Source organism: Heliangelus exortis, chromosome 1 (assembly GCF_036169615.1).
Source record: "Heliangelus exortis chromosome 1, bHelExo1.hap1, whole genome shotgun sequence".
Classification (NCBI taxonomy): Eukaryota; Metazoa; Chordata; class Aves; order Apodiformes; family Trochilidae; genus Heliangelus; species Heliangelus exortis.
In genome coordinates this window covers 154,173,130-154,188,370 of record NC_092422.1, presented here as the reverse complement: position 1 = coordinate 154,188,370, position 15,241 = coordinate 154,173,130, and the positions used below count along the sequence as shown (strand labels likewise).

Sequence of the window (15,241 nt, the reverse complement as noted above, 5' to 3'; positions counted from 1 at the left end):
TTTTATTAATTAAATTTATTCTTTTAATGATAATAATTTCTTTAATAATAGTCTTTAATAATAATTTTATAATTAAATCTATTCTTTTTAATAAATTCTCTCCTTCTCATGGGTCTTTTCTATGGAACCCTTAAATAAAAGTTCCAAATGAAACAGGAAGGAAGATCTTAGTATAAGCCTTAGTATCTTTTTTCATAGGCAAGTGACAGTTTCAAAGACTTTGGCCATTTACAGTATCATTGAAGTTGTGACGATCCCGTTTCTATTTCCCGAAAATAGATCAGAGAAAAGAGCAGGCAAGTCAGTCAGTATTACCCAAGCATCCTCTTACAGTGATAGACAAAGAAGCAGCAAACTTCACTATTCTAACCCCACTTGGAAGATTGTGGTTAGAAAACACTGTTAATGAACATTTCTCGGCTATCTCTAAGACACTTTCAATCTATGGTTTATTTCTTCAGTGCCAAAGAAGAGGCAACACTTCCAGTTAGTATTTAACCAAAAGTTTTATTGAGAGACTTTAATGAACTTATTTATCACGGAGCATTTTTTTTGTTTTTCTATAATTTATGCCATTAAATCATTTAGAGTTTCTTTTCCTCACATCCCCTTTCTAATAGTCTTGTCCTCTAGGAAAGTTTCAAGTTATTCAAATGTTTTTATGGTGCCGAAAGGCAGTCTGTTGTGATTTGGCAACCTCATCCCTTTCCACACTTCCTTTGTTCCTAAAATGACATTTTAATCTCTCTAGTTACTCAGAATTCCACTTGTCTTTGTGTCCTGTCAAAAAACTGTAAGAAAGCAAAAGAATACCAGGATTAAACCTGTACTTACTGCCAACCCCATTAGCATATTTTCACCCACAGTGATCTGAATTCTCAGCCCAAACAGAGCATTCATTCCTCTCAGCTTAAGTTTATTCATTAGTTGGGTGTGCACTTCATATTCCATAAATGGCAAGAGATTACTGATAGATGTTGCATTTGCTTCAGCTTGAGCTTTCTTCTTTAGACGGCACAGCCTGATGGCAAAAACAGGCAACATAAAAATTAAACTTATGAAACAGAATATATAACCTCAGCAACATTAAAAAATATCCACTCATCAAAGTAGAATGCAAAAAATTACAAATATTGTACTGTTCTAGAACACTGAATGAAGTACTCTCTGCTTTCTTAAAACTTACTTAAGGACATACCAAGACAGACACAACATGCACTGCACAGGGTTTCTGTCATAAACATCAGACCAAAACACTGCAGTGTAAAGTTTTCTGTGAATTCCAGACAACTACCTACCAGATATTTGGCAAAATATATTAACATTGCTATCCTGTAACAGCTCTGTTAAAAACTTTTGTCAAAGCAAATACTGAACAAACACAACTTCTTTGCTATCCCAAATTGCCCAGTATTCACTAAATATCTCCCCCCAAAACTAGATAATTCTTCTAGATTGCTGCAACTGTATAATAAAATGTCATTTCTTTATAGGAACTCCTTGCAACTCTCTTTCCTAAAAATCTGTATTTTCAGCTTTTCTTCTAGTAACACCCCATATGCAAACATCTAATTCTGTTGCTGGAAACCTCTTAAAAATTTCAAGTACAAGCACAGAAAATTACATCTTCTGGTAGAGCTTCAAAAATTCCTATGAACACAATTATTGAAGACACACTTTGGGTTAAAGAAAAAAAGTCAGTGCCCTCACTGCTTAAACACTAATCACATTAAAAATGCTTATCTTAAAATACTAAGAAATTCCACACTGTGTTTGATAATATATAAAATACAAAAGGAGTAGCACAGAACACAGCAGCTCTAGTAATCCTGATCTATCAGAAGTCAGAGAAAAAAAACCTCAAGTGAGAAAGGACTTCAGAAGGTCTCCAGTCCAACTCTGTGTACAAGGTGTGGCCAACTTCTTAGCTCAGACTAGGATGCTCAGAGCTTTATCCTGAGAACTCCCCAAATATGGAGACTGCACAACCTCCTAAGCAATCTGCTCCACTGCCTGACTGCCCTTATGGGTAGGTAGTTTTTCCTTATATCAATCTGAATCTCTCTTGCTTCAACTTATGGCCATTGTCTCTCACTTTCCACTGAACAGAACTGAAGACCCTGGCTCTAAAACCTTTTTATAGGTGCTGGCAGACTGCTGTTAAGTCCCCCTGAATCCCTCCTCTCTCTGGACTGAGCAAATCAAGCACCTGCAGCTTCTCTTCACAGGGCAGGTCCTCCACTTGGTGGCCCTCCACTGAACTTGTTCTACTTTTCTGATACCTGTTTTAACACCTAGCAATTCAGCACTGAAATGTAAGGTTTGAAGACATACTAGATTTTTGCAACAGAAATTCTTTCAACGATCTCAAAATTTAATTAAGAAAATATTTTGATAGGTACCTGGCTTGAATAAGACATCCCTTCCCAATAACTATTGCCTCTACAGGAAGATCAATTGTGGTGAAAAGGACATCAGGAACTTTTTGCTTCCTGCAGTTGTAACAGTAAGTGAGGTGAGCAGGGAATGGCATGTTCAATTCATCGTATGGTATATGGCAAAATCCACAACCTGGTGGTGAAGCTTCTTCAATCCTAAAAATACATTATGGAGAAAACACTTAAAACATCTGCACCTTATTAACAATCACCAACAAACAAATCTGTATAAATACCTATAGATAACTACTTAAAACATACACTTAAGCTGTATTCTGCTCCATTCATAATAATGTGATAAATACTGCATTTTAGGAATTAGGCAGCACACTACTAGCTAAAATGCTATAAATAAAACTTGCATTAAAATGTGTTACATGGGGATCAAGAAAAAGTACATAAAACAACCAAAGATATATATAAAACTAGAAGATTACTGAACTGGCTTTATACACTGATTTCTAAATGTAGTCCATGGTACAACACTTGTACAGAGACTTTGTTGTACCAAACACAATGAAAAGTCTCTGACATGGATTGTGTCCAAATACTTAAAAAAATCTAATGAGCAGAACATAAAACAACAAACCAACCATCCTACTGAGCAGTAGCACAATATATATTAACATTGTAAGAAAAACAGCAAGGTTATTTCCTAAGGTAAAGTATCAGACAAAACTTGTCATTCACTTAGAACACTTTGCCTCTCTCCACCATGAGAAAAATCCAGGAATGACCATTAAAACAATACAAACAAGGAAAATATAGGCTAACTTCATCACTGCACATTTATTGTTTCACTTAAAAATTCTTCTCACTGAGTTCTGAAGAGATGCTTAAGTAAATCTGACAGGTTTGTAACATTAGTTATCAAAGACTTTGGCAAAGATATTTTGCCTCAAATATTTGTCTGTTTAGTTGTTTTAGCTTCCTGCAGCAGTTCTATTCTATGCCAAGGCTCCTGGCATCAATGAAATATGTATTTTGATAAAAATGCAATTTCTTTCCTATTAGGAACATGGCATTTGTTTCTCTCCATCATAAAGTTAATATGGAAACAAGTGTTTTTGGTTTTAAAAGTCTATCTACACAAGAAGGTAACAGCCTCCTGCTAACAAAGTAGAAGATTAATAAATAATACTATGTTGGCAGGGTTATTATGGAAAAAGTAATGCAATTACTAAGGTATAATAAATAGCCTTACTTATGACTAACATAATGCCTTGAAAAAACTGATGACTCTCCAGAAAAATAAATAAGTAATTACAAATATGTATTAGTTAATCTCACTATTTTTTCTAAAAAAATAACTGCCTTTTCCTGGTTTTCAAATTTTATTTTTAAGAGTAAGAACATAGTGAAATGTTTTCCTTTCAGTTTTATGATTCTGTTCACAAGTTCCAACTAAAACAAACAACTTGTCTAAGAATCTTTTTTTAAGAATTCTTTTTTTTTAGAACCAAACTATTTTATCTCCCAAGCAGCTCTTAAATATTATATATAGAACATATATACACATATTACAGCCACAGCAGCATTTGGCTTATGTAATTTATCATACATCTGCCATTTTCTATAGTGTGATATGAAGTTGAGAAAGATACCTGAAGAGCAGCAAAGAAAAAAACTGAGTTATGATCTGTGGTTAGTAGTCAAATGTGTTACCTTATTCAGACTGTTAGAAATAAAAACAGAATATCTAATTTGGTGCAGAGTTCCATTACTTCTGTTGTTGTTGTTGTTAGTGAAAAGCAGTAAAGTGGTTGGTCCCGCATCCTGCACTGTAACACTGTAACCTACCCTAATAGAGAAGAACTATCTTGGCTCTGAGGAAAAAAATCAACCTCTCCCTTCTCTGACCCTATGGAAAAGAAGCCAGGCTGCCATGACAACCTTTGTTCCAAACAGCCTTCCATGGTGCCATCCTGAAGAAACCTAGGGTTCAGTACAGCTGCTGTGCCAGACGCAGACAAAATACAGACCTCTTCACTATAAGAGAAAAGAATTAAAACAAAGTGAATTCCTACTACTTAGCATCACTTTTATTTAAAACTATTATATTAACAGGCTGGTACAAAAGTCTTGATTCTATGAATTTGATATAGCTACTAATTTTGTGCATTTGTGCAATTTTATCCATTAAATATCACAAGCCATCCTCTTCTAATATTTAAACCATGACATTAGAGAAAGATTAAAGACTAAAGAGTTTTTCCCCATTCTAAACAATATGCTATAACATCACAAAAGCTAACCATGATTAAGTATGGTTCTCAATATTATGCTTAATAATGCAAAGAAATCCAGCCAACCCATAAATGGACAAAACATTTAAAAAAAAAAAAAAAAAAAAAAAAAAAGGCATAATTGTTTACCAAAGTAAAACTGGAGGTGAGAGTCTCATCATCTTACAAACTTTCACTCTCAAAGTGAAGTTACAACACAACATTGACAGGGGTGAGTCTTGGAGGATAAAAAGTAGCAAAACAGTAAAATTTGACTAGGACCAACTACAATAATGATACACAGAGCATGTAAAGCACCTGACCATGTTCCTGATTTAGCAAAGCTCTCAGAAGTGGACAGCACTATCACAGAGCTTTTACTATTTCTGAAACTGTTAAATTATAAACAAATCTCTAACATTTAGTACTTAAGATATTGTACCATAAAAAGTACAGAGAAAAACTATGCCACATTTTCTAGAATGACAGCATTTTTATTTGTTGTTTTTCTTTCCAGAACAGTTTTTTATCTGTAACTTGTGACAGACAAGTACTTACAGACAGAGCCTTGCTCTGGAAGCACGGAATAAAACTGAACTGGCAAGGGTAAGCATGGGAACTCATCAACTATTTTACTAATGATCAAATACTACCACATGAAATCCTTAGGAAAAATTAAAGTGTGAAATAAACCAATAACTGTCTATCTATACTCTGTATATTCTTTGCACATAGTTAAGGTAGAAAAAAATCTTATAAAATATTTATGCTTTTTACTAGGAGTCTGACAGCCAGAGGAACAAATCTGCCATTTTAGCACAAGTTCACCCCTCAGCAGTGCAAACTTTTTGCACATTACAACTCTGAGGTATACATGGTCTTTAATACACCAAGCAAGACAAGACACAACCAGACAAGACAGAATAACTAGCACCTTTAATTTGCATTTAGCACATTCCTAGTAAAAAAATTTATGCCTTAACTTTGAAGTTCACCATTCAAGTACTGGGCTGCCATTTGCTACCCAGTAATTGCAATACATACAGTTTTAGGAACAGCTTTAATTCTTTAAGTAGATAGATTAGATTTAGGAATCTTCATAGATAGATTAATATTCTTATTACAGAAGCAAATATGTCAGTTAAAAAAAAAACAAACCACAACCCAAATAAAAATTGTAATGTTCACTGTAATGTTAAAGTAAAAACTGAAAACCTAATAAAACCCCAAAACATAATTAAAAAAAAAAAAAAGAAACAGTATTGAAATCTCAGAAAGTTACTCTAACAAACTCTCCAAAACAGGGATACTAGACAGAACCAACAATTATGTTGAAACAGTCCATCATTTTGAATTCACAGAAGATGAAGTAAGTTTCCTGTGACATTTTGAAAATCAAATCATCATCATGATTTACCAAATGCTGGTTGATTCACTGTAGCCCACTACCGCATGACAACCCAATGCCTTGGCATGCGATTTTATTTCTTGTCTGATTTCTGCCCACCATGTATCTCGTGTCTCTGGTTCATCTGAAAGACAAAGTGTAAATGAGTTCACTATTCTGCACTGTGTCAACATAAAGCTTCATGCAATTAATCTGAAAAGTCAAATTTCTCAAATTCAAATGTTTTGTTGGATCTGGACAGTTTTTATTTCTAAGCTATTTCACTTCAAGCAAACACTAACGTTTGGTTTTTTCATTAATTTTCTTGGTTATCATCCCTGGAAATAGGTTCTGACAAATTACTGCATTCTTATTGTTGTCCATATGACAATAACACCAAAATACTGTAGATACTGTTCCAATCTCTACCCACTTGAAGATTATGCTGTCAGTTTCCAACAACTGCAGAGCAAGAGCAGCATGTAGCTTGCAATACAGCATCACAGATACAGCATCTGTAATACTGAAAAGCTAGAACTAGTAATGAAAGAGTATTTGTAGTAATAATGTTTTGCTTTGATATACACCTGACATTCTAAAATAATCTGAATAGCTTTTCCTGCTGCAAGCAGTTCACTCTTAACCAGATTTTTAAAATATTTGTTTAAGACTACCACTAATCAAACACATGACTCTGTCATCATTACTTCAGCACTTCTGAGAAGCTGCAAGTATTTGCTATTTTTATGACAACATTAAGAAGTACAAAATGTATGTTAACTCTTTAATATAATTACCTTTATTGTCTTTGTGGTTATATGTTAAAATGTCTCCTACCTGCTTCTCTTGAACAGTACATTAAAAATGCAAAAGACTGCTACTAGATTAAGTTTATGTGATGCCTTTACTGTAACCATTCAGCAATATTTCCCAGAACCAATGCTCTCGTCTGGAAAACATTTTACATATGAAGTCAACACGTATTGCATTAGAGTTTCTCAACTGTTTCTTCTTACAAAATGGTTTACCTGAACCAGTGAACTTAGCTGAAAATGGTATTGTTATTACATAAAAGAAGCAGAGAAAAAGTAACAAAGTAACACAAGCACTCCGATGCTATAGAGGGTTGGGTAGATAAGATTCTTACACAATTTCTCTGAAATCAATTGAACTTTGCATAGATACAAACTTCTATCCATTGAGCTACCTTACTAAATCATAATTTAAAACATCAGTGCCAAAACCTGAGATTGATTTGGAACCAATTTTGTACTATAAGGAATACTTACAAATATAGTGTATGATAACTCTCTATCATACACTAGGTTCTCTGACAACATGACAAACAAAAATGAAAGATGCAGGTATACACATATTTTGAAATTTACTGAAACAAAAATACTGTACAGCAAGATGTATTAATCCATGAATTTACCTCAACTTTTTATTTAGATGTAGGCTTTCACCTTTCTAAAAGAAACTAAATATAATTTTCTAATTAAAAAACAAAAAAAGAGCACAGAGGTTTGTATATTCAACTATTCCTAACTTCATATGTTAATGCTTCCATAACTCTTACCATTGTACTCACTAACTGTAGCCCTGGGTGAGCAGACTAAAGTTTATCCAACCTTTGCTTTAAGAAATGAACACTGAACAGAAAAAACCCTACACTGATAGCTCTTAGGAAGGTTCTCCACAATCAAGACAAAAATATAGACATGAAGACACAAAACAAACTCAGGATTTTCATGAACTGTATCAGTCATACTCCACTGTGTCCGAGTTCACCCTCATCAGGCTGCATTAAGAGTAGAACCTCGAAGCACTGCACTTCATTGTTTCTCAGCATGAGAATACTGCTCAGACATTTCCACTGACTGGGAAAATCAAAGGCTTGAGATGATACACAGTAATCCTCACTCAGATGGTTGGAGTAGTCTCACACTTTAAAGCTTTCAAAAGCTGGGAATCATGTGTAAATAACTGCATTATAACCTACATCATAGGGCTGGAGTTCCCAAGCTCAGCTCTGAGAACTATTTGTGGTACACAAGGGAAAGCAGGAGACAAAATCCCTTCTCTTTTGCCTGTGCACCTCTGAATAGAGGCTGCCACCAATTAATGGCAGTAGTGGTAGGTGAACAGAGTAACCATGGAAATCCATTTTAAGGCAAAGGCTACATCTGACTAAATGGAGAGCTGTATGGGAGATGTGAGACCTCAAGCACATCCTGTAGATGTTATCACTAACTCTGTATGGTGGCATGGACATGGATCTTGGGAGCAATTCCTCCTTCTACACCCAATCAGGGACAAGATAATTGCTTATCAGTGTGTTTCTCCCAGTAACAAAAAAGTGTAAGTAGTAGAAAAAGTGGTTCACTGACTATGCAGAACAATTCTTGCTCAATAGAGTTGATAACAGGCAGTTGGATATAAACATTGACATAAAAGCCACACAAATTTTTGTACTTCACAGAAAAACACCTACAAAGGATAAGTAAACTTTTTGTATACATAAACAAAGATAAAAAAGCCAATTTTACTTGACAATCACTTATTTTTTCACACCTTTAGGTAGAGTTTGTCAAAAACTGCTCCTACTTGTCACCAATGAGCTTTCTATGACAGTGCAAGAAAATGTGAAGTTGTGAATGAAGGAGTTGAAAGTTTACAGATGAAGCTAATGGAGATGAACAAGGAAAGTGCTATGGAATAAAGAATAAGATTATAAACAAGAATATGACATAGAAAAGGTATGTAGCCACAGTAAAAATGAAACAAAGAAATGTTGAAAGGTAACAGATATGCTGAAGAGGAACAGAAAAGGTAGAAATAGTGACGGGTCCCAAACTCTATACAAACATTTTTAACTTTCCTCCATAAAAATTTTAGTTTTAATTAATGGTTAGGAACAAGTTCCTAAGACAGTTAACACAACTCTCACGTAAGTTATCTACAGGAACACTTTATCATAATGGAAAGCACATATTGTGGTCAGGTTGCTCAAGACTATGTCTTGCTAAGGGAGCACTTAACCCTTTGCTCTGAGAACCTGTTCAACATCAGAATTAACAAAACTATTAACTAAAATAATAGAATCAGTCTTTTCAATTCTTATTAGAGAACAATTTTCCAGCCATTGACTTCAGTGTTAAAAAGATCAGGCCCAACATCTTTCAAAAAACCCAACAAATTGTGTAAGTTAAAAATTTCTACAAGTCATGCATAAACAAGTGTTTGTAAAGACAGGGTCCTCTGCTTAATACATTTAATTCACTACTTTTTTCTTCCAGAATGAGGCCAAAAATATGATTAAGATTATCATTTATATATACATTCATGGTTAACATTAACTTACCTTTGCCTATTAAAACACAAAATAATTGTCTACAATTAAAATCAAACACCATGACATCGCAATAATAGATTGATACAAAACACTGAATGCAGTGCAATGTGTAGCATTCATATCCTTCTGACAAATATTTTCACAAGCAGCCTTTTTTTGACACATGAGCCACACAATTTCACACGGGGATGCCATAGTAGCATTTACAAGTTTAGTAAAGATAAAGATTTACATAAACAATTAGAGGAGTTAGGGAAGCAGGATGGCATGTGTCCAGTACACTCCGTTAGAGTGCCTGTTTTGGTTTTTTTTTTGCTAAGGCAAAAGCTTAAAAACTAAGGGTTTGCAAAGCAGATTCAGCAGACAGTAGCCAGAAACGGTGGGTATTTTGGCGCATGCTTGGATCAGGTGACAGTACAGACTGAAAACTATGGCAGCTCACTGAAATGGTTACAGAAAGTAATGGCCCTGGATTCTAGGTGGAAGCAAAAAGGCAAGCATACATGGCACTCAATCACAAGCTTTTCTAGCAAATCTACCAAGTAGTTTATAGCAAGGTTCATCTAAAACTTCAGGGGAAAAAAAGGTTGTAAAAATTACACTGCTATTATGCATCTTTTATTGGAAAGAGAAGACTGAATATTAAACCTACTTTTGTTCATGTTTCAAAACTGGCATGATATTTATAACAAAGTGGAAGCAAAGCATACTCTTTCTAGAACTGAGACCTGAACAATGTTATCAAAAGCACTCTATTCTATAAAAATCACACCAACTCAAAACCTCCTCCAACTGAAATTTTCCAAACTTATTCTATTAGAGGTTTAGAAGATACAAACAGCACTGCGTTTATTTTGTGCCCTAAATGTTCCTTTAGCCAGCTCCATGCATGACCAATTCACCCCTCTCTTTCCTTCAAAACATAAGATTGACTTTTGTGAGGCTGCACTGTCGACAGGACATCTTGTTCAGATCTTCACCTGGAGATAACCCTAGACATTACCAATACTTTGGTTCACAAGAAGCAACCCCTTTCCAAAGTTATTTCTTAGAGGTTCTCTTTTGCAGTGCTTTTCAAAATTTAGCTAGAATCCGAATTACACTAGGTCCATACACATTTTTTAAAACTGAAGTAAAATTAAGAAAAGTGGTCTCTTGATTACACAGATTATACTCAAGAGCTACTGTTAAAGCTGAACCCCTTTGACAACCCTTTAAGACAACTACTCTGGTGTAAGAACTATATGATTCATTTCAGTCTATTTTAATATTGTATAATTTCTTAAATATTTGCATTTATCATAAAACATTCTGAAATGAGGAGGAAAATCATATTACAAAAATTTTCACAGTCTACAAATGACTTACCAGTCTTTTGTATCAAAAATGGCAATGGAAATACCAATAATATTATTTCCAAGTCAATTATTTTAGTCTTTCACTAAACAGAGTCATTATCCAAACTTTCTTATCCCCTTATTCTTGTATCTTTTTGATTTAAACAATTAACCAGCTTATAAAGAAAAGTGTGGGGGTTTTTTGTAGGTTTGGGGGTTCCTTTTGGACACTTCTTTGTTAGGTTTACAAGCATCCTTCCCTAGACCTGAAAGTTGAATTTAATCCTCTCTGGCTATCCCCTAAATACTGACATTTTCTATAAACTTTCAAAATATTTAAGAAATAAGTATATAAAAAACTAAATCTTCTTGTCTGTAAAGTTTAAACACAAAGCTTGAGTAGCAAATAACTAAGCTTACAACAGTCTAACCTAAAACTTTCAAAAAATTTTCAAAGCCACCTCCATCCCTTTTTAAAAATGACTCATTATATAAAGAATATTTGAATAATAAATCCACCAGAATGTGGTTTCAATAGTTCTACTGTTTGCAGAAACTTCCTGTTTTAATTTCCAAGTAAAAAAATAAAGAGCATTTATGCACAAGGCAGAAAGTATAGAGAAAGTCATCAGATTTTCAGTAGCACAATACTGTCATAGTCATACAAGGTCATAAAAATGTGATTTGGTGTTAACGGGGGACACTTTCATTTAAGATTTTCTTCCCACTTCCCTTTTTTTTTAAGAGATAAATTGTCTGCAGCAGCTTAAAGATTGACTGTTAATACACATTCCAGTTAACAGCAATTAATGGGAAGATTTATACAGCCAGGGAATAACAACTACAATCCATGAAATAGGTAAGCAAATGAGATGTGGTGGGGAATGGAGTTAAATCATGCTGGGGGCCAGTCACACGTGGTGTCCCCCAGGGCTCAATACTGGGGCCAGTCCTCTTCACTGTCTTTAGGAATGGCCTGGATGAGGGGATCGAGTGCACCCTCAGTACGTTTGCAGATGACACCATTTGGGGTGGGAGTGTTGATCTGCCTGAGGGTAGGAAGGCTCTGTAGAGAGATCTGGACAGGCCAGGGTCCTGCACTTGGGTCACAACAATCCCATGCAACACTACAAGCTTAGGGAACTAGCTGAAAAGCTGCCCAGAGGAAAAGGACTTGCGGGTGTTGATCAACACAGCTGAATATCAGCCAGCAGTGTGACCAGGTGGCCAAGAAGGCCAACACCATCCTGACTTGTATCAGAAATAATGTGGACAGAATGACTGGGGAAGTGATTGTCCCCCTGTACTCAGCACTGATGAGGTTGCACCTTGAGTACTGTGTTCAGGTTTTGGCCCCTCACCACAAGAAAGACTGCAGTGCTGGAGTGTGCCCAAAGAAGGCAACAAAGATGGTGAAGGGTCTGGAGAACAAGTCTCATGAGAAGTGTTGGACTGAACTGGGGTTTTTAGTCTGAAGAAAAGACTGGGGAGACCTTATCACTCTAGGACTACCTAAAAGGAGGTTCTAGCAAGATGGGGTTTGGTCTCTTCTCCCAAGTAACAAGCGATAGCACAGGAGGAAACGATCTCAAGTTCTGCCAGGGGAGGTTTAGATTGGATATACAGAAAAATTCTTCACTGAAAGGGTTGTCAGGAACTGAAACAGGCACCATCCCTGGATGTATTTGGAAGACTTGTAGATGTGGTGCTGCCATACACAGTTTAGTGGTGGACTTGGCAGTGACAGGGCAACAGCTGGACTTCATCTTAAAGGTCTTTTCCAACCAAAGTGGTTCTATGACTCTGTGATCTTCAAGACTAAAAGATGTGAACCTGAAGACTCTGCTTACAACGCAGAAACTGAAGGAAGGAGTTTACTGAGATTTATCGAATGAAAAATAAGATACACTACAGCAGCACAGAACAGTGCAACCACAAAGAGAACTGGTACACTTCCTCCTACAAATTTTAAACTACAGACAAAACATTCAGCCTGGTGAATGGTACTGAATCAATGTTTTTCTGCCACATGAGGTCCGAGTGCACGTATCTCACTTCTCAAGCCAAAACTGCCGAACAAGCTAAAATGCAGGCTTTATGTTTGGATGTAGAAGAAATTCTTCAATTACTGAAGAAACAATTTTAAGAACTTTTAGGATTAACTGCATCCAGCTTTCATACATTTACAGGACAAGATATTTCAGCTGGCTGATTGAACACAAACCCATTCATTTGCAGAGCTAGTTTTCTATTGGGTAGGTCAGGCCAAATCACCAGATGACCACCAGAAAGCTGCATGAGGACATGGCAGGAATCATACAGAATAGCAGCCTCATTCCTTTTAGTGGCAGCTCAGTATCAAGAAATATTTGCTTTAACATCAAGATATACCCCAACACATAGAAGCAGCAAAGTGTTTCTCTTAGGAACATTCCCATCAAACTCTTGAATTCTTTTCCTATATGCAAATTCCATGAAAAAGCCTACATCACTGCTAGGAGGCCAGTGAATACTGTTTTTTCCTACAAACGAAAAAAGAAAGTTACTTTATGTATGAAACAGAATTAACAGACTCACAGTAGCTTCTGTATCTCTGATACAGGTGAATTTATTTGTAATTTAGACAGAAACCTAGTGAATTGTAATTCAATTAAGGAAATTTTAAATGGATCAGGAAATTTTTTTTTTACCTATCTCATCCCTAAGAGGGAATTATAGAAGTCTTAGTTAAAAGTCTAGCTTTTGGAATGTTACCTTAACTTCCCATCAACTAACTGTATCTGCCATATATTCCTGAACAACTTTATATTCCCAACAGCAAGCTTTGAGACATCTCCCTGCATTTGTTCCTCATCTCAGACAATTATTCCTTAGAAAAGATTATCTTTGTAAGCCTTATGACTGATATCACAAGTATTTTATATAGTTTTCAGTGACTGGGGTAATGGCTTTAACCTGGAAGAAGGTAAATTCAGGTTAGACATTAGGAAAAAATTCTTCATTACGAGGGTAGTGAGACACTGGCAAAGGCTGCCCAGAGAGGCTGTGGCTGCTCCCTCCCTGGAAGTGTTCAAGGACAGGTTGGGTGGGGCTTTGAGCAACCTGGTCTGGTGGAAGATGTCCCTGAAGGGGGGTTGGAACTGGATGATCTTTAAGGTCTCTTCCAACCCAAACCATTCTATGATTCTATGAAAGAAATTTGATTTACTAACTCCAAACAGAATGTTCCAGATATACAGAATATCCCAGATTTTAAAAGGAGAGTAGCTACTTAGGTTTTTATATACAAAAAAATTAAAGCTGCACTGCTCTGCGACTGTCTCAGTCACACACTGCAAGTTATAGATGTAATTCATCTTAAGAATAAATATGTAAGAATCACTAGGACAGACTACAGCATACTTTAACCTTCTCTGAATATTAAAAGTAATCCTTGAGGCAACAGTTTCCTGTAAATTGGTTCAGAAAATCTGAAGCAAATATCACCACTAATTAAATAGCCATAACAATAAAATGTTTTTTCTTTTAATATTTGTGTTATTTTTTCTTCTAATTATAGACGAAGATCTGATAGGAAAAGCACAAGCTGCAAAAAGTCCCAGCTTTAAAACAAACAAACAAAAAAAAAAAACTAAAGCAAAAAACCCCAAACAAACAAAAAACTCTGCAATAATACCAAAACTGCAGTAATTTAATTTATAGCTAAAGGAATCCACAATGTGATATAACTTACAATTTAAAAAACTAAAAACTAAAATAAACTCAAAAGATACAGCATTTGAAGACAAAAAAGGATGTTCAGAGTATTTATATATCTAGATATTAAACCTAAAAATAAACTACTAAAATAACACTTTAGAAGTTTAAATTTCACTGCACTTCCTTAGAATTACAAGAATTCAAAAGTACTCCCCAGATATAACAAAGTGTTAAATACTGGAAATTAATTTGACTCTGGAAAAGCAGTGTTCCCTGCCTAACCATGTAAATTTGCAAGTCCAGCTTTTAGTTATTGTTTTGGTCAGTCATTCATCCTCTAATGGTGAAGTCCTCACAGCTGTGCATAAGGTTTCTCTAATCATGAGTGGAACACTAAAGAAGATCTATTTTAATTGATCCTACTACAGTAACAAGGGCAAGGTCTGCCACTTTGAAGAGCTGCTGGATAACAAACTTTTATCTATCTTGCTTCTCTCTGCTGCTTTGTCAACTTGGCACAGTAAATACAACCTATTTAAAAACATGAGCAGTCTTCAAGTGACATCTGCAAACAACTGCAATAAAGCAAAACTGGAGACACTATGCTGTTTTCTTAATCCACATTTTCTCTCTTTTATAACTAGCAGCACAAAATGAACTGCAAGTATGATTTAAAGCTTTAAAAAAGCAACCCTAATTTATCTAACAAAAAATTAAATCACTCAATAAACACAGCTAGATGTTCACAGACAAGACTGCTGCTTTCTGGCTGACTGCCCCACAGACTATCTACCTCACTG

The 15,241-nt window shown here is 35.4% G+C and overlaps 1 protein-coding gene across 28 annotated transcripts in view; it reads right to left on the bottom strand.

The window, feature by feature from the left end:
• C2CD5 (C2 calcium dependent domain containing 5) overlaps nucleotides 1–15,241 on the bottom strand; it is a 64,048-nt gene that overhangs the window by 16,595 nt on the left and 32,212 nt on the right. For 14 of the 28 annotated variants that reach the window (XM_071733108.1, XM_071733111.1, XM_071733115.1 and 11 more), the window contains 4 exons: nucleotides 6,081–6,195; nucleotides 4,332–4,427; nucleotides 2,403–2,594; nucleotides 835–1,021 (listed from right to left, as the gene is read on the bottom strand). In XM_071733108.1, the coding sequence (XP_071589209.1) occupies nucleotides 835–1,021; nucleotides 2,403–2,594; nucleotides 4,332–4,427; nucleotides 6,081–6,195 (590 nt within the window). Of the gene's footprint in view, nucleotides 1–834; nucleotides 1,022–2,402; nucleotides 2,595–4,238; nucleotides 4,428–6,080; nucleotides 6,196–15,241 lie in introns of all 28 variants that reach the window. The other 14 variants (XM_071733100.1, XM_071733119.1, XM_071733109.1 and 11 more) reach the window with 2 other exon arrangements.